At 54.4% G+C, this 21,965-nt stretch overlaps 1 protein-coding gene across 5 annotated transcripts; it reads right to left on the reverse strand.

The window, feature by feature from the left end:
* Positions 1-8,520: 8,520 nt before the first annotated feature.
* On the reverse strand, positions 8,521-20,242 carry DNAL4 (dynein axonemal light chain 4). Of its 5 annotated transcripts, none has more exons than XM_070453339.1 (5): positions 20,142-20,242; positions 12,443-12,650; positions 10,813-10,896; positions 9,485-9,628; positions 8,521-8,832 (listed from the first exon to the last, which is right to left on the reverse strand). In XM_070453339.1, exons 2-5 carry the CDS (start codon positions 12,509-12,511, stop codon positions 8,815-8,817), a joined length of 315 nt encoding a protein of 104 aa, XP_070309440.1. In that variant the 5' UTR covers positions 12,512-12,650; positions 20,142-20,242; the 3' UTR covers positions 8,521-8,814. The 5 variants fall into 5 exon arrangements, with proteins under 5 accessions (XP_070309440.1, XP_070309439.1, XP_070309438.1 ...); XM_070453338.1 differs by adding an exon at positions 15,992-16,125 and having other exon boundaries at positions 8,521-9,628; positions 20,142-20,241; XM_070453337.1 differs by adding an exon at positions 15,968-16,125 and having other exon boundaries at positions 8,521-9,628; positions 20,142-20,241.
* Positions 20,243-21,965: the final 1,723 nt, after the last annotated feature.

The following is a 21,965-nucleotide window of genomic DNA, read 5'->3' on the forward strand; positions in this document are numbered from 1 at the left end:
CCTTGGAGCTTCAGCATCAGTCCTTTCAATGAACACTCAGGACTGATCTCCTTTAGGATGGACTGATTGGATCTCCTTGCAGTCCAAGGAACTCTCAAGAGTCTTCTCCAACACCACAGTTCAAAAGCATCAATTCTTCTGTGCTCAGCTTTGTTTATAGTCCAACTCTCACATCCATACATGACCACTGGAAAAACCATAGCTTTGACTAGATGGACTTTTGTTGGCAAAGTAATGTCTCTATTTTTTAATATGCTGTCTAGGTTGGTCTGGGTTAGTAAGATGTGGGTGGGGAGCTGGGTTAAGAGGCTGTGGTCACCTGCACTTACGACACGGCTCACAGCCCAGCTCACACTGACTCCAGGGCAGGTGACTGGCCCTCTCTGGCTGTCTCCTCTCAGCCCTCCAGGCCGGGAGAAGAGGCCTTTCTCCTGGCTCTCTGGCATCACAATCCTGCCAGACACCCTCCCTGGCTCCCCACAGCTGGTCCAATGGCAGGCAGACATCTCCCCCAGCCTTGTCCTCAGCTCTGCCCACTCCCACCCACAGTGACTTCAGCTGCAGTGCTCTGACCCCTCCTCATCTCCCTGGGGCCTGCATAAATCCCTTCTGGGCCCAGTTCAAATATCACCTCCTCTGAGAGGAACTCCTGGCCAGTGAGGACATCGAGGCCTCACCCTGGCACCCCCATCCCATGGGAGTTCTGTGGGGTTGTCGGCCAAGGTCCAGGGGGTGGAGCCGCCTGAATGCAGGGACTAGCCCAGCAGCAGGTATATCATGCAGCGAGAGGGGTGTGGGGAGAGAGGACAGGGGGGTCCAGGGAGGCTGAGCCTCACTCTTGAGTCCCTGAACTCGAGTTAACATTCTCAGTTGTTGGTCAGTGAACTTCTAGGTGTGACACAGAAGAGCTTGTCCTGCCCCAGCGCTGACGTGGCCGTGTACACGGGCTGGGCAGAGGACTCGCCCCGTTTGCCCTGGCCCGGCTGCTGGGCTGTGGCCCCAGTCTCTGTAGGGCAGCACCCCTTTCTCCACGGATCCCTTGCCACCCTTGAAATCCTATGACTCCTGAAGCCCCCATGGCTTCTGGCCAAGCTGCGGGGGTTGGGGGGTGGGTCGGGCATGGGCTGCCCTGGCTGTGACAAGGCCACCTACAGGGGCCCGAGAGGAGGGGAAGCCAAGAGTAGGAGCAGGACCACCGAGAGGTGTCCCAGGAGCTGGAGGTGGTACCATGGCCGCTATTCAAACAGGTGCAAGGCCAGGGAGCTGGACCGCACAGGATAGTCAGAGGTGGCACCTCCTGGACCCAGCCATGGAGGGAGGGCATCTTCCGGAGGGCTGTCCAGAGATGGAGTCCAGAGAGTGCCCAAGGCCCCGGGGAAACCGTGGAGCCGGCCAAGGGAGGGAGCCCTGGCCGGTGGGGTGAGGCGGGGTTAGGGGCACTGACAAGAGAAGGGGCCAAGGGACCAAGGGGAGACAGGCTTGGGCTCTGGATTCCTCAGGAACAGAATGCTTACCCCGCCCCACTCCTGGCCCTTGGCAAACCTCCAAAGATGCGGGTCCATCATCAAGGTGGCGTTGCCCCTCCCAGCTCCTTGAGCTCCTTGAGGCTCCAGCCTCCCAGAGGCTCTGAGTCGGGGGTGCTGGGAGTGCAAGGACCACCCAGGCAAGAAAGGACTGAGCCACCGCTCCGCATGCATCCTTGAGGCCCTCCACCCAGCCCTGTGTTCCCAGCACTCAATGGATCACCATGCACTGTCGCCTCCCGGGATTCAACACCATCCTGGTGCAGGCCTCGCCCTGAAACCCCAGCCTGCCCCTGCCACGTGGATGCCGTCGCCTCCTTCACTGCCTCCCACGTCCATCCTTCCTGCCATGGAGGAGGCCCACAAAGGCCTGGCCCTGCCCGCCTCTCTGGGAGCCATTTCTTGGCTCATCTCCCCCACCTTCCCGCTCCATCCAATGGCCTTCTTTTCTGAAAAGTGTGTCCACACCCTGACTTCTGCCTCAATTCCTTCCCCTCCTGTTGAACTCCGTGTCCACTTCCGCTGTGTCCCTTCTCTGGTCTCTGCACCCCTCCCAGGCACACCCACCCCCCACGGTCGCACATTGCACATGGAGCTGTCCCACTGGCCCCTGTGTCTGCCTAACTGCAAGCTCCCACCGTCCTGTGTCCCTGGGCCCCAGCGGAAGCAGCACAAAGAATGTGCGGAAAGGTTTTGCGGACGAGGATGAGGACATTCACTTGATAAGCATTTATGGAGCACCGGTTGTGTACACAGTCTTGCGCTAAGCCCTGTAAGTGAAAGTGAAGTCGTTCAGTCGTGTCCGACTCTTTGCGACCCCATGGATTGTAGCCTACCAGGCTCCTCTGTCCAGATGGGATTTACCAGGCAAGAATACTGGAGTGGGTTGCCATTTCCTTCTCCAGGGGATCTTCCCGACCCAGGGATCGGACGCGGGTCTCCTGCATTGTAGGCAGACCCTTTACCGTCTGAGCCACCAGGGGAGCCCTGTGAGAGGTTACTTAATGCAAGGCCCTGTGGCTCTCAGAAGAGCCCTAGACAACACAGCATTCAAGGGGGCAGTTCTGTGCCTGCCCGGGGCAGCTGGGAGCTTTGGCGGGGGGCTCTGCCCGGAACACTCCTGAATAACCTGCCGGCCTACCTGCACTTGGCCTGCACAATGTTCTCCAGGAGCCCCTTTAGAGTTCATCTCCCCTAGACTGTGCTCCCGAGGGCAGGGACCAGAGTGGGGCCCTATTTCCTCTGCACAGGGTCTGGCATCTCCAGAGCTTATTAAATACTTGCTGAGTGATGTCTGGAAAGAGCATCAGGCCAGCAGGCAAAAGGCCAGCCTGGGGCACAGGGTCCTGGCTGATGGCTCACTAGCTAATGACGATGCTCTGGCAGAGGCTTTAATAGCAGATCAGCCCTGACCCCCTTCCTGGGGCTGCTCCATTTGCTCAATCCTCCCCGTAACCTCTGGGCTAGGAGGGCAAGGACTTCACTCCTTTTTACATCTGAAGAGAACAGGGCTTAGGAGAAGGGACTCACTCAAGGCCACCCAGCCAGCAAGTGGTGGAGCTGGTGTTGGAACTCAGGTCTGATGGCAACCCCGATGTTCTTCTTGGTGTTCTTTAGCAAGCTCTTCCAGCCTTGGGAATCAACTTGTGCTACTTCTGAGTCTTCGTATTTTCTTATTAATCAGATCAAAGCAGAGTGACTTTCTGAGTCCCAAATAAACTTTAGGTCTCCTGTGAGGGGCCTGGAAATTTGGCTGAGGGCATCAGAAATAAAGGGATGCCCCTGGTCCAGCCATCACTGGTTTTTTTGCTCATGTTCTCTGTTGCTCTGAGCTTCCTGGAGAATTTTCTACTAATTTATCACCCATCCATCCATCCATCCATCCATCCATCTGTCCATCCATCTAACCATCCCTTATCCATCCATCCACCTTCCATCCATCCAACTATCCATCATCCATCCATTCAACTATCCATAATCCATCCATCCAACCATCCCTCATCCATTCATCCATCCATCTTCCATCAATCCAACCATCCATCATCCATCCATCTCTTCATCCCTCTAACCAGCCTTATTTATTTGCTCACTAGTCACAATGCACCTCTGATACATAGCAGGTCCTATGCTAGAGAGATAAGACATAGTCTCCACCAAGTCAATAAAACATAGCTGGTGTAGATACGATGATGAGGCACAGTGGGGACACAAAGTGACCTGGAGTGTCCAGGGGCTGCAGTGGGGGGAGGCGTCCCAGAGGAGCTGGCAGCACCCTTCCCACGTGTCTGAGACTACTGGTGTGTAGAGGAAAAACCTCTGCCCCAGGCCAGCCCCCATCCCAGCACATCCCAAGTTCTCTATGCCGCCATCTCCTCACTGTTGGGGCAGAGACCGTAATAGAATCTGCCTGGCTCACTTCCCTGGGCCATTATGAAGCTCGAAGGACAGACACGGCTTGGAGAGTGCTCGGCAACAGCAGAGTCCTCACAAGTTCCTGCTATTGGGACAGTCCTTCCCAGCTCAGGGTGGAAGGACAGCATCTGGTCCCGCCTGTTCGGGATCCTCAGTCACTGGACGCATGTATGGTCACCCTGTGTCTCACGCTGTGACCCTGCGGAGCCCAGATGACAACAGGGCCTTGGAGGCAACTACCTACCTGGCCCGCTGAGCCCCCTGGCTTCCAGAGTCCATCTCCTAGGGGTCGCAGGGGCTCCCCAGACTGGTCCTGACCCCAATTCCTGATCAGCACTTCCCACCTTCAGGCATTTCCACTTTCATGACCACTATCTCCGTGGTGCCCCACCAAGGAGAAGAGGCAGGGCAGGAGCAGGAAACCCTATTTTGCAGGTGAGAAAACCCTATTTTGCAGCCGAGAAGCCAAGTGGCTGTCCCGTGGCGTGCAGACCTTGGAGAGCTGGGCTCTGGTGCCCTGTGGGCCTGCGGTGAATTCTGGTCCCGTGACCTGGAGCTTAACCTCTCTGGGCCTTGATGCCTCATCTGTAAAAGGAGCGATGACAGTATCTCCTCACAGGGTGGATGTTCGAACTACAGGAGACAGTTTGGAAAATGCTTCCCAGGTGGCGCTAATGGTAAAGAACCTGCTTGCCAATGCAGGAGACATAAGGGACACAGGTTTGATCCCTGGGTCGGGAAGATACCCTGGAGGAGGAATTGGCAACCCACTCTGGTATTCGTGCCCAGAGAATTCCATGGACAGAGGAGCCTGGCGGGTTACAGTCCATAGGGTTGCAAAGAGTTGGACACTAGAAAGCAACTTAGCACGTACACGATAGTATCTCTTCACAGGATGGACGTACCAACTAAATGGGACAGTTTGGAAAATGCTTAGGGCAGTGCCTGGCACGCTTCAGACCCAGAATAGTTTGGAAATATTATGAGTACTAATTCAGATCCTCTACCTCCTAAGCTTGCTCCCTTTCTACCCCGCCCCCGCCCCGCCTTCCTAAGGATTGAAGACAGCAGCTGGCAGTGGGAGGCGGTTACTTTAAATATGAGATGGGGAGAACAAAAGGAAAATAGAACAGGGTGGTGGCTTGTGGCTAAAATTGAACAATTCCCCTCCCAGACTTGGGGGAGGATCTGAAGGACATTATTGATGTTCCCTGCTCCTTCTTCTCAGGGAACTAACAAGCCCTGCTCCTGCAGCTGTGTCAGACCTGCTGGGGGTGGGTGAGATGCTGGCTGGGGACCCCCACCACCCAGGGGACACCGCCTGCCTGCCCCAAAGGCTCTGTTCTTGGGAGAAGCAGGAAGTAGGTTAAGCGGGACCCTGGAGCCTCTCTGCACCACTTCCGAGACAGCATTAAATATTCACCAGAAGATTTCTCCACGGGCGTCTTGATTGCCGTGGGGCCCTGCTACCCAGCCCCTGCCCTTCATCTGCTCACACTGACTGCCTCGGTGCCCCTTGCCCCGCTCCCACCCCCAATCTTGGGGAGGCCCGTGCTTCTAGGCTCTGTGCAAGTCCTGGCGGAGAGGACCAGTGTTCGGTTCTCTCATCTGGCCAGCACTCGCTGCCCTCCCAGGCAGAAGGCCGGGGCCCCGAGGGTGGGGGGCCTATGATGTGGCCCCCTAGATGTGTCCAGAAAATGCTGCCCGACTTCCCCTACGCTGAGCCAGCAGAGGGGACTGAGGTGTCTGGCGAGTCCCCACTGCCCACACATGGATGGCACCAGAGGGGCCTGGGCAGACGGTGGCGGCAGGGCTGTGGTCACTGAGTGTCTGGGGCTGTGGCAGTCTGAACAGAGGGAGGTGGGGGTTGATGGCCGGCGGGAGAGAGCGGCTGGATGGAGGTGTCAACATGCTGTGGGACCTCAGCCCTCTACGGGGCAGGAGGTAAAGAAAGTGGGCCTGGGAACTCAGCTGGTGCCCCGATGAGCAGGGCTGGTGAGGCCAGCAGGCGGCAGTCTGGGTCCCAGCTGGAGCTGCTTCCTAGCTGGACCCAAGCAAGATCTCTCACCCACCCAGCCTCAGTTTCTTCATCTGTAAATGGGGACAGTGATGACCATCTTGGAGGTCTGTTGAGGATACAGGACACCACGTCATAAGGGAGCAAGCCTAAGCACCTCCCAAGTCGGGGACACTGAGCGGCTAGAGTCTCCTTGTCCTCAACCTCTTCCTCCCTCCGCCCTCTTGGGAACTCCACTCGCACATCCGCCACCACTCTCAACATCCATCTCGGCGGCTCCCTCGGACACGGCTGTTCTGCACATGCTGGCCCCCCTCACCTGAGGCTGCCCTCCCCAGGTATCTCCCCCTCCCCATCTCATCCCTCCCCTGGGGAAGCCACAGCCTAGTTCAATGCCACCTCCTCTGTGACACCTTCCCCAGCGCCCCGGGGGCAGTGACAGCGCCTCCTTCCCTGAACCCTACATTCCCCTGAACCCCACCCTCCCTCTCCCTCTAGCAGATGACGGATGGATAAGTGCGTCCTGCTTTTCCATCCCTGGGTCTGCCTTCCTCAATGGACTGCCAGCCGCCTGCTGCCAAGGCTGGGGTGTCCCGGTGTGTCGCTCAATGGTCACGACCCTCTCCTTTTCAGTACCTGTCAGTAAATGCTTATTGAATCTCTGGCCATGATCGGGGTGGGGCCTGGGAGGATGGTCAGGGTGACCACGGCTGGCATTGGTCCCAGCGGGGAGAGAAGGAAAGCCACCAAGGTCAGCAGCATCGTGCTGACTTTCCACCCTGCCTTGCGGCAGCTGGGTGTCAGACGGGTTCCCATCTCCAAGGTGGGGAGACAGCAGCGCCCCCAAGGACACAGTGTGCATGGGGGGGCACCATCTGCTCCGGGGGCAGGCCTGAGGCTCGCAGCAACCTCAGGAGCTGCTGCGTTTCATCCCCATTTTACAGACAAAGCCACTGAGGCTAGCGAGGTTAGGAAGAGCAGGGCTGGGCCGGAGTCAGGCCTGTGGGCCTCAGAGCCCTCACTCCCCGGATGCCACCCTACCACTTGGGATTCGGGCTGAGCCTGGCTTACTTCGTGGCACCTACGTGTGGCAGATTAGAGGTGAGAACAGCTGCCAAGGCAGCACTTAATAAACTGTAGCTATTCCAGGCCTCAGCGCCCACCTCCTTGTATTCCCATCTGCACGCCCTGCCAACCGCCCCCCACAGCACCTGGTGTGGCCCAGGGCTCGGATCAGCGCAGGTCCAAGGTAAGGGAGTTGCCCCCACCCCTCAACCCCCATCCCACAAGTCCCAGAGGGTCAGATGACCTGTTAGGTCTAGATGACCACAGTGAGGTCTAGATAACCAGCCTTGGGGCAGTGACCCTGACCACCTCCTCTTTCTCAGGACCCCACGTGGCAGCAGCAACTTGGCGAACACTTGTGAAATTCACCAGTGGTCCGCTGTGCTCCCCTCCCTACTCAGCCGCCAGGGTCTCTGGGTAGAACTTAGAGGAAGGAGGGGATGCCGTCCAGCAGAGCAGTCGACAGATTCTGTGACAAAATGGGACTCGAAGCCATAGGAGGCCCTGACCGGGCCAGCGCCCAGGGCTGCCAGGCCTGGACGTTCTGGTGAGCCATCTCAGGAAGGGAGGGTAGGCTGGGGGCAGGGCAGGCTGGCCCAGGTCTGCCCAGACTCGGCATTTCTAGGGGTGAGACTCAGATTGGGGGGAGGGGGCTTCTCAGGTCTGCAGGGCAGCCCCTCACGCCACGTATCTACTCCTAGCGTCACTTGGCCCGGAACACCTCCTCCCTGGGGAAAAGCCCTCTCTCCCTTGAGAGCTGGCTTTCAGGGCCCACCCGCCAGGGGCTCCCCGACACTCCCTAGGCTGGGCGTGGAGGCCTTCCATCCACCCCCACCATGCCACGTCCTCTCTTTTTCAAAAACTTATTTTTGGTGGCCCCGGGTCCTCTTCGCCGCGCACGGGCTTTCTCTGGCTGCGGCGAGCGGGGGCTGCTCTCTAGCCATGGAGCTGGCTCCTCTCCTTGCGGACCACGGGCTTCACAGAGCGCAGGCTCAGCAGCTGTGTTGCACAGGCTTAGCTGCCCCGCGGGATGTGCGATCTTCCTAGGCCAGGGATTGAATCCACGTCCCCTGCACTGGCACGTGGATTCTTAACTGCTGGGCCAGCAGGGAAGACCCTTCTTTTATTTCATCACTTTTCACGTCCAGTTGAAATAACTGGGTTCCTGCGTTCCTCCTCCACAGACCGCGAACTCACTGAGGGGGGTCTGTGGCTTCTCTGTCTTGGTGTCCCCACTCCTGGGGGACCTGGCCCTCATCGCTGCTTGAAGAAACATCTCTGAACGGAACGACACGATGTGAGACTGAAAGCATCTTTACAGTGGCCCAGTCTGGCCACGAGGGTGCCCGAGTCAGTGTCCCCGGGGCCCGCAACGTGAGGGAACGGGGAGGGGCACGGCCTGGGCACTGAGACGCCAGCAGCCTCACCAGGTTCCTGGGACCCCCGCACAGCCTGGCAATACTGAGCCTGGCTCCCCCCCTCCAGGAGACTATAAGATCAAGGTCAGTTTTTGGTTATTTTAATTGTAAAATCCAAGACATTTATATATAAATAAGACCGCTGTGTAAAATAGGATTCACCCTTCTACTAAAACCCTTCTCCCCACACTCAAAAAGAATATAGAAAACCCAGCAGAGATAAGAAGTACAAATCAGCATGCGGTCCCTGATGAGAAGTAAGTGGCAGGCCAGGTTTCCCTGCTAAAGCAGGCCTCGCGGCGAGGGCGCTCCTGGCCCAGGCGTCTCACCGGAGGTCAGTGACACTTCCAGAAACCGCGCAGGCGTGGTTCCCGCACCCTCAGCCACTGGTTACCAACTGCACACGTGGAGGCAAGGTGGGGGGAGGGCCGGGACGGAGCGGGCGTGGGGACGGGCTGCTTGGTCCTCGTGCCAAAACCAGGGGGCCGTGGAGCTGTGGGCCCGGCGAGACGTGGCGGCTTATTCAGCCCAGGGCCAGGCGGGGAAAGGGGCTTCTGGGGGTGGGAGTGGGGTCACTGCTTCTCCAGAAGTCGAGAAGCCCTAAGTGACCCCCTAAGAGAAGAGGCTCCCTCGAGGCCATCTGCACACACCCCGTCAAGACAAGGACGGGCAGACGCCTGCCCACAGTGCTGGGTGTGGGCAGGCGTGGGGGGCTGGCAGGTCCCTGTGAGAAAAAAATGCCACCCCCCGCCCCTCCTTCGACCCTGTCACACCCCCTAGCCCCCCCTGCTGCCCCTGGGGACTCAGCGTGAGATGGTTGCGGATGCACACGCGGGGTGCGGCTCAGGACATGGAACACAGGACAAGGAAGGAAAGACCCTAGCTTTCCTCTGGAAGGTCAGGACCTGCCCGTGGCTGCTCCCCCCTCCCAGGGGAACAGCGGGGTGGGGTGGCGGGGCGGGGAAGGGCGGGGGGACAGCGTGTCAGGAGCACTTCCAGACACACACAGCCAGGGTCCCCCCGAAGTACAGGTAGAGGAGGTTCTTCACCTCGTGTGTGATCTCAAAGCCGAAGCCTTCGCCGATCACCACGTGCCAGGAGGAGCCGAACTTCTTGTCCATGGTCTCTTTGATCATCTTGGCAGCGCTCTGCAACGAGACCAGGCTCGTCGGGGGCAGGCGGGTGGGGGGCAGCTTGGGGGAGAGAGGGGGCTTGAGTCAGCGCCCTCGCGCGGGGGAAGCAGATGTCTCGTCAGGAGAGAGGCCTTGTAGCCTCGGGACTGCTGTTCGGCTCTGGAACCTTCAGACAGGGTTTCCACCCCTCCTAACCAGGGGTTGTGACAGAGCTACTGCGAACAGGACATTCTACCTCAGCTGTCGGAAGACACGGGTGAGGCGGCAGGGCGGGGCGTCGGGCCTGAAACGGGGCCCTCGGCTGGAGCTCGGGCTGTGCCCCCGGTGCCCGCACCCACAAGGCTGCTGTCAGCCCTCAATGAGCCAGCGCCCCTGAGTGCGCGCTGTGGATGCAGCGATCGCCATAGTCATGGTGCGGGCTCAGGGCTAACTTCAGAGCGCACAGAGGCCTTCCCGGGCGCGTCTGGTGGGCTCTGGGAGAAAAGCCGGCCCTGTCTCCTGTCTTTCTCAGCTGCGGCAGCGGCGTCCCCCACCCCCAGGCTCTGGCACTTGCTGGCGCCTCACCCACATCACTTCAGGACGTCTGTCCTCAGGACCACCCAGCGAGGAGGCAGCATCCTTGCCTCCGGCACAGACCGGGAAACTGGGGCCGGGCGGTGAGAACTGGCCTGTCCAAGGTTAAAGAGCTAGGAAGGGGCTGGAGACTGAGATCTGAGCTTGGGCCTGCCTGGCCTCAAGCCGGGATGCACAGTGGCCAGGGTCGGCCTCCCCCACCGGCTGCCACCACACTGACTTTCAAATTCTTGCTCACCAGCAGACTGATGAATGACTTTTCCTGGGTCGATGCCTACCTGTTGTATTGCCAGCACCTAGGACAGTGCCTGGCACAGGGATGGTGTTTAACATCTTTTCTGAATGGATGAATGGATACATGAATGAATGCCTGGGCGGGCCTCTGTTCTCCACTGGGATGGAGCCAAGGGGAAAGGTAACCTATTTTGCAGCCCACCTGAGACGGGGCACATGAACAGGGGCGTCACAGAAAGCCCCCCGGCTCTTCTCCCTCTAGCACTGGGTCAGTGCCTGAGATAGCAGCAGCTTCTGCCCTCACCAGCCTTCCCCACGCTCTGAATGCTTCCCAGGAAGGATTTAGCCTGGCCCCAGCAGTACTCTCTGTAGCTGGCTGCGGGGACTGGGGCCACAGGGGTCACCCAAGGCATGAGGGGCCGCACTGATGGCAATACCTCATTGTTGTTGGAGAACTTCTCACAGGCCGTGACGCACAGCTCCATGGTCTCCACTCGCATCTCCTCCGGCATGTCCGAGTGCTGGAGGCGGGGCGGGGACAGACAGACAGAGCCTCAGCCTGTGACCCGTCTTCTGGGCTGGCCTCTCGTCCCAAGCTTAAGGCACGGGCAGAGCCCAGAGAGATGACCCGTCTGCTGACGGAACCGAGCGAGACCTCATGGGCTCTTACGCCCGGGGCCCCTGTGTAACCAATGCATCCCAGCGACAGACAGGGGAAGGCGGCTGGCCCAGGCAGGAGCACGCCGGCCACGGAGACGCTTTACCAGCAGCCTCAGGGCACAGCTGACTCGCTCAGATCCTGAAGAGATGGTGTGGCCACGCTGAGGGCCCCCTGCTGTTCTTCCTGGCCCTCTCTGGGTGCCCTCCTCCCTGGGCTCCGTCTCCACCCTCGCCCCTTCTCCAGCTCCTGCTCTCCAGGGGCCCTGCCCTGCTCTGTGGATGCAGACACCTTCTGTGCGGGCAGGGTTCCCACACGTTCACCCTTACTTTAACTTCTTTTTTGGGGCTCCAGATTCCTATGTCCAACTGCCTACTTGCCGGCTTCAGAGGTCTGAAAGATAACGCTTGATGTTCCCCCACAGATCTAGTCCTCCGTCTTCCTCCTTTTGGTAACCGACACTGTTTTCTCTCCCACACTCAAGACAAAACCAACCCTGGCAGTCACCCTTGGCCTGCTTTCCCTCACACCCAGCATCCAGTGCACTGCTGAATTCTACTGCTCTACCTTCAACATCTGTCGAGAACCCTACCGTGTCTTGCCATCTCTGCTCTGTGACCTGGACCCGGCCACCCTCTCTCTCCCTGGGCCTCTGCAGTAGCATCCTGGTTGGTCTCCCTCCCCACTCGGGTTCCCTAAAATCCACTCTCCATCCAACAGCTGGAGGGCTCTTTCAGAAACATTAAAATCACTGGACTCCTACTCCTCTGCTGAAGGCTCTTTACTGTTTCCCTTTGAAGTCAGGATGGGATCCCCATTGCTTGCTGTGGCCCCCAGGCCTGGCAGGCTGACACTCACATCCTGTGCCCCCTCCCTTGGCGCTCATTCCAGCCACACTGGCCTTCCTCCGGCGCCTCCCAGACGCTGAGCCTGCTCGGGCTTTCCATACCTGCTGCTCCCCCTGCCTGGAGAATCTTCTCCAGACTCTCACAAGGCGTGCTCCCTAACTTTATTCAGGTCTCTGATCAGAGAACCCTTTCCAGAAGCCAATCTTTACTCTCCAGCTCCTTACTTTTGCTTTCTTTTTCTTCAGGGCACTTGTGACCTGAAATTATGTTCTTTAAACCTTTTTTTCACGTGGGCCAGGCCTCTGTCTTGTTCACTCCCATATCCACAGTGCCCAGAACAGCGCCCGATATGTAGTAGGTGGCCTAAATAATTGTTGGATGAATGAATGGATGAATGAAAGAATGAATCACTGTGGGCGCCCTCTTGGTCTCTACACTGGCCAGCAGAGCCCGTCATAACCTCCTCCCAGTGCTATCCTGCAGCGGACAAGCTCCCCCTCGCCTCTTTCTCTAAGGCTCTTGGGCCCTGCTGGCCACCTGCCTCCCTCCCCTGGGCCTTACCCTGACCAGAGGGAAGGTCTGCAGTCGTTTATAATCAGCCTCATCTTTCTTCCCTTCTGTTTCTCCCATGATACTTCCACTGTGACCAGGAGGAGAGAGGGATGTTTTCAGGAGGTGCTGGGACTGGTAATTAAGACACACCCAGGAGATTCAGGAAGCAGGCCCTGCCAGCTTGGTGGAAGCAGAAAATGTCTTTCCCCAAGGGGTGCTGCAGAAAACAGGAAAAACCAGGAGAAACGAGTTGGCTTAAAAACTATACATCACAAATTAGAAATGTCTCAGTAACAATCTGACACCTCCCCGTCTCAACTCCTCCACATCCTTTTCCAAATGGCCAGCAAGTCTGGAGACGGGAGGATGAGTCAACACGAGATGCTGGGACCCAGTTAAGAACACGCTGATACGCTGCTGCAAGCCCACACTGTCATTATCAAGACAAATACTGACTGCGGGCCAGGCCGAGGGTAGAGCCTTCAGCTTGCAATTAACGAACTTGGCTTCTCTGCTAGGCCACTATGTACATCATCCTTGCTTCCTGGCAGATGTGGTCAGGAAGTGAAATGTCAGGTCCTGTTCAATAGTCCTGGGCTTATGGGCAAGCAAGTGCTTCCTTGCACAGGTCCTGGCCCTAGAGGAGAAATGTGACCAGCGATGCTCTGCGCTCTCCGTGGTGTGCCAGGCAGCCCGGCTCTCCTAGTCCACTCCCGCAGGCCGCCCTGTCCTGTCGTGCTGGCCCAGGAGCTGGGAGGCTCAGGCCTTAGTTCCTGGTCCTTCCGCTCACTAGTTATGTGGTCTTGGGCCTCAGATTCCTCATCAGTAACATGAAGGTGGTCATGTCTACCTCGTGGGGCTGTTACAAGAATCAAATGAGATGGCGTATGCCAGGCACGTAGTTGGCACTCAGCAAATACCCAGCAGACTGTCTTTCCCTCCCTCTGGCTCCCTGTAGATTTACACAAGGATATGATGGAAAAGTTATAAAGCCTAATACACATGCGGAGATTTCTTTTTTCTTTCCAAATCTTATGGAAAAACAGATGGGGCTTTTCCTTAAAAGATGGGCCTGGATCCTAGATGACTGGAAGCAGTGCTTGAAACTCAGTGTTTCTCTCTATCCTACAAGTCAATTTATCCTATAACTAAAAGAACTTTTAATCTCAGAAGTACAACTAATATAAATGAAAATGAACCACATCATTAAACCCCTTTTAACTGTCCTTATTGGACAAATGGGTGTCCCTGATGGCTCAGTAGTAGAGAATCTGCCTTCAATGCAGGAGCTACAGGTTTGATCCCTGACTTGAGATGATTCCCTGGAGGAGGAAATGGCAACCCACTCCAGTGTTCTTACCTGGAGAGTCCCACAGACAAGAGGAGCCTGGCGGGCTACAGTCCATGGGGTTGAAAAGAGTTGGATAGGACTGAGCTGGTATGCAAATACAGCCAAATAATGTTATAATATTCCAGCATTGCTCACATTTCCAAATTAATTTTCACTGCACAGCCCCCAAACCCTGAAGATGCCCAGCTTAGTAACCAACGGGTAGGTAATGATGGGTGACATCAGTTGGGTTTCCTGCAGGCCAGACACTGTTCCAAGTACTCCATGTGCATTTACTTGGCCCTGTGCCACCAACCACCCCATGAGTTAGGTCCTGCATGTAAGGGAGGCATCACTACTCCGAAGGTCGCTCAGCTACTGAACGGCAGAGCTGGGGCTGACCCGGGATGGTCTCCAGCACAGGTGATCCTAACACCCTCCTCACAGCACAGGGCCTGCACACAGCAAGCACACGAGGTGGGTGCCCACAAACCTTCCCCCCGAGGCATGACCACTAGCACGGCTCCCGTGATCCCAGAAGTGAGAGGAACATTAGAGCTTCCCTTTCGGTGTCTCCCCGTCCAGTGCTAACTTGGTACTTGTTTGGTCAAGCCTTAAGCTTTCTGGGCACATTTTTTCCGGGCGGTGCTCTCAGGTTTATCCCCCTCTCTGGTGCTGCAGAAATCCTCAGCACTACTCAATGTGGTCGGCTCCCTCAAGGGAAGCTGGGAGCCTGGCATCACCCTCTGCCTCCCCTCCCCCCCATCGCCTGGGTATGCTCTGGTTTCCCAGCGGACAGACGGCTCCTCTTATCTCACCATTCTGGGCTTTTGTACCACCCGGATATTAGCCGTGTCTGTTTGTCTCTACATATAAGCTGGCAAACGACCAAGTACGATCTCATTGTACTTTCTGCTTAAGTTTCTTTATTTCACAAAAGGCAGTGAATCATCTTGTCCTTTCTTGTTCCTATTAAGGCCCCATTCCCCCCGTCCTCCTTGCAGTCTTTGGTAAAGGCCACTTTGTTGCCTCCTCCCCAACATCATCAAGGGGTGAGAGAAGGTGGGGGCTACACTTATGTAGAAGGATTACATCCTTTGTAAGCTTTGCTGTCTCCCGAGACTTTCAAGTGGGAACAACTTATGACACTGAAGCAGCTGCTTTAGGCCCCTTCCACCTGAATATTTCAATCCGATTCAATCCGGCCTCTGGGCGAACAAGTGCCAGTGTGGAGGGGAGCTCAGAGGCCACTGTGTACACGTCTGCCCTCCGGGACCTCACGGTCCGTGACCACTGCTTGGGCTCTGCTTCAGCACGTGGAATCCTGGATGAAACCACACTTCAGAGGTGTTATCAAAGCCCATTCTTCAGGAACAAAGTGGGCAAGCCACTGGGACAGTTTTTTTTTTTTTTCGGGGGGTGGGACATCACCTGATAGAGAAGAGAAGGTACAAGACTGTGAGGTAGGGCATTAAGGCTAGAGCACCAGCTCTGAAACCGAAAGCAGTTCTGCCCTCTTCCCTGCTTTGCAGCCTGAGGCAAGTAATTTAACCTCCTGAGCCTTGGTGTCCTCCTTTGCGAAATGGGATGAGCCCACTTTCTCTTTCTCAGGGAGCTGTCGTGAGCACCAAGTATATATGCATGTGAGTGTTTGGAAACCACAGGGCCCTCTGCACCCAGCATCACGCTGCTCTAACAACCACCATGTTATCAGCCGGGACTTCGTCCACATCATCCGGCCACGTTTATCAAGGATCATGACTGCAATGGCTTTTCCTAACCTCTACACACACTTCCGGGGATCCAAAAGGGATGAGACTCAGAATGAAAAGGAACAGTTATAGACAAGGCGTCTCCAAATGTAAAAAGGTAGAATTTTTTATGACACTGTATCATTATAGTACAGCTACAGTCATTCAGCTCGGATTTTAAAACCCTGCTGAAAGAATGTTACCCAAAATAGCACAACTCAAGTTTTAATAACCTTATCAATCTCCCATGCAAACGAGTGTGTGCCTGACAGGTCCAGACCAGGAAGCAGTTGCGTCAGGTCTAAAAGAGAGCCCTTTAATAATTTAAGTGTGCTCCCGGCCAGGGCACGCGAATCTTCTGGGTAGCAGAGCTTGACTCTCCCCGGGGCCCGTCTGGGTACACAGAGCCAGCATCAGCCTTGCTCCCTCTCTGCCCTTTATTCTCCTTCTCACCCAAGGGCCCTTCTGGAGCCTTACGCAGCCTTGCCCGTGTTTGACGCGAGGCTTCTCCTCGGCAACGAGCTGGGCTCCTCATCTCATCATCTTGTCAAAGCCTGTGTCCTTTGTTCTTTTGTGGGCACTGACCTCAGTCACCATTTATTCTTTTACTTCTGAAATGTTTGGAAACAATCCTTAAGTGGGTTAGGGGATATGGGAAGGACGAAGGAAAAATGAATGAATTCTGGGAAACAAGGCCAAAAGGGTTTGCCAGCAGGCCCCTCACCACCCCCTCCAGCCAGGTTTATCCCCCTCTCTGGTGCTGCAGAAACAAGCCTGGAACAAGCTTGGTCCGTAGACCACGGCTTGCTGCCTTGACCTCTTTCCAGCATCGGAGAGATGGGAGGACATGTGTGGAGCATAGCTTTATGGTTGTGAGTACAGCCTCCACAGGAATGTCTGGCTTCACACCTCAGACTGTCTCGGATAAGTGTTTACCTCTCCAGGCCTCAGTTTTCTTATCTGGAAACTGGGTCTAAGAACAGACTCTACTTCACAGTCAGTGTCAGCTTTTCTTACTGGCGTGGGAGGAAGCGTCCTTCTTTGAATCCCAACCAACTAATCAGCGAAATGCTCAGGCAAACAGACCAACACCCATTGAGCTCCCGCTCTGTGCTGTTGGTACTGAGCCAGGAAGGAGTCATAAGGGAATTCTGCAAACACAGCTGGGCCGGGGGGCTGGGGTGGAGTGACACGGTGCTTTCACACCTGCTGTCTCATTTCATCCCAGAACAACCTGTGCGGGCAGCACCCGCTCACAGTTCTCAGACAAGGCACCTCAGAGAGGTCTGGGGGCTGGCCTGGGGGGACACAGCCAGCAATGACACAGCCAAGATCGGAATCCTTATCTATTCTTCTCTACCTTTTGCGCTTTCTCTCCTGTCCCAAGTAAGAAGGAAACAAGACAGTAACACAAACAATGTCCATCCTTGGCAGCCGGCGGTTCAGACTCCTGCCCACACAGGCCTGCTGGTTCCAGCCGTAGTGAAGCTACACACACCCTCCAGACCCCGAACATCCCCCTGCCCTCCCCTGACAAGTCCACCCTCCGCCTTCTGGCAAACAAAAGGTGAGGCTCATAAGGTGAGGAGAAAGGAATCTGAGGACTTGAAGGCATTCATCTAAGATATCAGGGAGGTCAGGAAACAACACGGACCATCTAGGTTTCACCATCAGTTTGAAATGCATCATCTACTATAAAAGAAAGTTTCAAGAGTAAGAAAGAGATGATTTCAGGATAAAGTACAGTCCTCGAAAAGACAGTTACCTTTCATGTACACAAAGGGTTTTTGTTTTTGTTTTTCACATCCCCCTTATTTTTTTTAATTTCACTGAGGTCTGGTGAAAACTGATGTGCCTTAAACCTGGGAGAGGGAAGGAAAGAAAGATGGAGAGATGGAGAGATAGAGATCAAGACATTTTCTTTATGTGTAAGATGATGTAATAAACCATACTGACTCACATGGTACTCCCTCACGGACATACCCAAGTTTGGATACAATCCAAACACTTTAGTCAAGATACAAAGTACAACAAATAGCATCGAACTATCACAGTCATCACAAGGGAACAGCTGCTTACTACAGACAGTGGATTACTAAGTCTCTTACCCGCCCCTTTCCCACCCTCCCTCCCTTTCACACCTACTACCCCCATTCCCACTCAAGAGAACAGATTTGAACGTAAGTGACTAAGAATGATGTTATCACAAAAATAAACTGGAATTAGCACTGAGTTACTTTTTAAAAAAATCATTCATAATCACTAATTACCAGTGATGTCTCATAGCCAGTCACGACTCAACAGTGCGTCGTGAGTCCAGACAATCTCCCGGGGATGAAGGACTTGCTTTGCTCTCCTGTAGATGCCCCCAGAGCAGTTTCTAGTGTCTGGCACATGGCAGAAGCCCAATAAATATATAAACTCTAATTAAACTGTATTTTATTTGTCCCCTGGGAAGGGGGGCCCTATCAAATCCCTTCAATAACATCTATTGAGCACTGACCTTAAGCAAGGCAACAGGACGGGCGTTTTATGTAGAGGATCTCATTTACTCCCCCTAAGAACTCCATCAGACAAACACTATTATCCCTACTTACCTGATGATCATTCAGGCTGAGCAAAGCAAAGTGACTTCCCACCCAGCTAATAAATGAATGAGCCAGGAGGCATTCAGCCATATATGACTTTAGGACTAAGCTTTTTCAACTGCTCTGCTATAAGCAAGAGAGAGTCTCTGCTTTCAAGGAGCATACAATCTAATATGAGGGAACAACATACACAAGGAACTAACTATGGTTCATGGCAGAGAACAGGAATGCCACCAGACAGACACAGAACTAGAGGAAAGAGGAGAATTCTGGAGGACAGGGAAGAGGACAGTGAGAGTTTGGTGGCAGAGGCAGCATTTGAGTCAGACCTTAAAAGGTGAGTGGGAATCCTGACTGATGGGCAACGTGAGGAAGACATTCCAGGTAGAGTGATGAACACACACAGTGAGGTGGAAGCAGAAAGCTCAAAGTGTTTTATGGGAAAGTCCAACAGTCCAATTTGGCCAGAGGACAGAACCTGGCAAATGAGAAGAGAGGAGGCATGCCGGGCAAGAGGATGGGATGGGTTGTGGATGTGGAGAAGAGCCCTGAGACCCAGGCTTAAGAAATATGGATATTTTTAGTGGAGAAAGAGAAGTCCTTTGGAGGTCTCCTGGGAGCTGGTGACATGGCTGTGTTTTGACAGCTACTCTGGTGGACTGGGTTAACAGGAGGAGATACTGGGGGTAGGAACACCAGTTAGGAAGCTATAGCAACGGCCTGGGTGACAGGCATTAAAAACTTGAACCGGGATGATGGCTTCAGGCATAGAGAGACTATGAGATCCTTGCAGAGGCAGAACCAAAGACGTAATCCTGCCTAAGTGGGATGAGCAGGGCAGAGGGGCAGATGATACCCCAGAAGGATGGTGATCTAACTGAGAGAGACAGGAGAATTCAGGTAGAACAGATGGACAGACAGAGATGTGGGACGCTTTGATGTTTGAATTACTGAGTTTAATTTGTTGGCGAGATATGCAGATGGAGGTGTCTCCTCAGGAGCAGGGGATCACAGAATCATGGATTACCAGGGGCAGGAGGGGAGCCGTCAAGTCCAATCACTACATTAATAAAGCAATCTCTATTCCAACCCCACCCCCAAAGTCTCACTAACCATGGAAGCCCAGGATAAATACCTGAGCTGGAGATGTGAATTAGAGGGTGAAATGGAGAAACAGAGTGATTCTCAGGGGGAGGGAAATGCGCGGAAATATGAGACAAAGGAAGGAGGTTCATATTATTCTCAGAATCCACCGAGGAGATGTGCTATGGTATCCTAATTCTGTATATACTCAAGCTGGACTCCAGGGAGATTAGAGAACTTGCTAGGGTCCTGTAGCTGGGAATCCAAATTAGGTTTGCCAAGTCCTTTTCTGCAGGAGACGTGAAGGACAGGGAAGCCTGGTTGCTGCATTCTATGGGGTCGCAAAGAGTCGGAGGACACGACTGAGCGACTGAACAACAACAAAGTCCTTTTCACTACACTTCAAACTTCCCATGAGGATCACGTCCTCGGGGAAGTCTACAGTTGGGTTAAAGAATCACATCCTGGAACGTCAGAATCAAAGAGACCTTAGGGATCATTCAACCTAACTTCTCATTTACAAATAGGGAAACTGAGGCCCAAAGAGGGAAACGACCAGCCTCGACTCCCAGACAGTCGTCAACTGTCCAACTCAAGCGGTCTGGGAGGAGGCGATGGCGACCACCCGCCCAGCCGCGGGAGGAGGGGGTTACTCTGCGAACGATGGGGGATCAAGGTGCAGGGGGAGTCGGGTTAGAGAGGACGGGGGAACGTGACGCTGAAGGGCCTGCAGAGTAGCGACGGCGAAACTCTCTCGACAGAGCTCGCAGGTCCCCGAACTGGTTGTGGGGGGTGGAGGGTGGGGGTTGGGAGGATCTGGAACTGGGGACCAACAGCCAGGAGGCTGAGGTGGGGCCTCCGCGGTGGGCGAGGCCCCGCCCGCCCCGCAATGTCTCCCGACCCCCTCTCGGGCCGGCCCTCCCCGCCCGGTTGCCCGCCGCACCCCGTGGCCTCACCTGCTCCCGAGGGGGCCGGAGCTAAGGCCTCAGCGAGCGCACCCCCGCCAGGGTTGTCAAGGAGCGAAACAAGAGTGTCTTAGCAACAGCGAGGAAGTCCTGCCCCCTCACCGGACGTTATGGGACTTTTACTTCCTATTGGTGAACCAAGATGTCAATCAACACTGAAGGGCCCTACAACGGAGATTGTACGGAAAGAAGCGTGGTTTACAGATTGAGGAGGCGTGGCTTCACTTATAGTTGTCTTAAGTGGGCCTGAGGAGTCGGGCATAAACAGAAGTTCTCATTTTGGAGAAATTTAGAAGAGCGGTATTATCTGGAGAGTTTCTTTTAGTCATTTGAAACAGCAAATGCAACTTGTTGGTGTCCTGACACTAATAGGCCACACTTACTGCAGAAAGCGAAGAACTGAAGAGCCTCTTGATGAAAGTGAAGGAGGAGAGTGAAAAAGTTGGCTTAAAACTAAACATTCAAAAACAAGCAGACAAACAAACAAAAAAAACCTAAACATTCAGAAAACTAAGATCATGGCATCTGGTCCCATAACTTCATAGCAAATAGATGGGGAAACAATGAAAACAGTGACAGACTTTATTTTCTTGGGCTCCAAAATCACTGCAGATGGTGACCGCAGTCATGAAATTAAAAGATGCTTGCTCCTTGGAAGAAAAGCTATGACAAACCTAGACAGCATATTAAAAAGCAGAGACATTACTTTGCCAGCAAAGGTCCGTCTAGTCAACACTATGTTTTTTCCAGTAGTCATGTATGGATGTGAGAGTTGGACTATAACAAAAACTGAGCGCCAAAGAATTGATGCTTTTGAACTGTGGTGTTGGAGAAGACTCTCGAGAGTCCCTTGGACAGCAAGGAGATCCACCCAGTCCATCCTAAAGGAAATCAGTCCTGAACATTCATTGGAAGGACTGATGCTAAAGCTGAAACTCCAATATTTTGGCCACCTGATACGAAGAACTGACTCATTTGAAAAGACCCTGATGCTGGGAAAGATTGAAGGCAGGAGGAGAAGGGTATGACAGAGGATGAGATGGTTGGATGGCATCACTGACTTGGTGGACATGAGTTTGAGTAAGCTCCAGGAGTTGGTGATGGACAAGGAAGCCTGGCGTGCTGCAGTCCATGGGGTTTCAAAGAGTTGGACACGACTGAGCGACTGAACTGAACTGAACAAAAGTCTAATATAAAGTGGCATCATGTAGGGCTTTTGCATGAGTATTGCACCTGGTTCTCTCCACAGTTCTTTTAAGTAATAGTATTCGTAACCACATCCATCTGAACTAAGGTTCAGAGAGGTTACATAGTTTGTAAAAGAAAAAATCAAGATTAAGTTCCTGGAGAAGGAACCCAGGGCTCTTGCACTGTGGCACACCCTCATAGAGCTGCCTCAACCTGGTCCGTAGGAGACACTGTAGCATCTGACTTAAAGATATAGTTGCCCAGAGCCTGCCTTTTCTTTCCCTTAGGAGAAATTAATCTGAATGTATTAGTACAATTAGGGAGAACGGAAAGGGGGGAAGAGAGAGAACCCTGCAGATTCAAGGTTTTGATTGGTGGATCAAAGGGTCAGTGAAGTACTTCATATTTTAAACATTTACCCTCCCATGATGGGTACTCTGGGTGGAACTCCACTTCACATTTATTGGCACTTGCTGGGAACTCAGCCCTAGCCAGGTTGATGATTCGCCCTCTCTGATGATTCAGAGAGGAATAAGATGCGGACTTTGGTCCCAGAGAAAGCATGGTCCAGTGTGGGGAAAGCCATGTCAACAAATAGACACAGAGTAATTCATTCTACCCGAGCTC

This window comes from Odocoileus virginianus, chromosome 23 (assembly GCF_023699985.2).
Source record: "Odocoileus virginianus isolate 20LAN1187 ecotype Illinois chromosome 23, Ovbor_1.2, whole genome shotgun sequence".
In the NCBI taxonomy this organism is placed as follows: domain Eukaryota; kingdom Metazoa; phylum Chordata; class Mammalia; order Artiodactyla; family Cervidae; genus Odocoileus; species Odocoileus virginianus.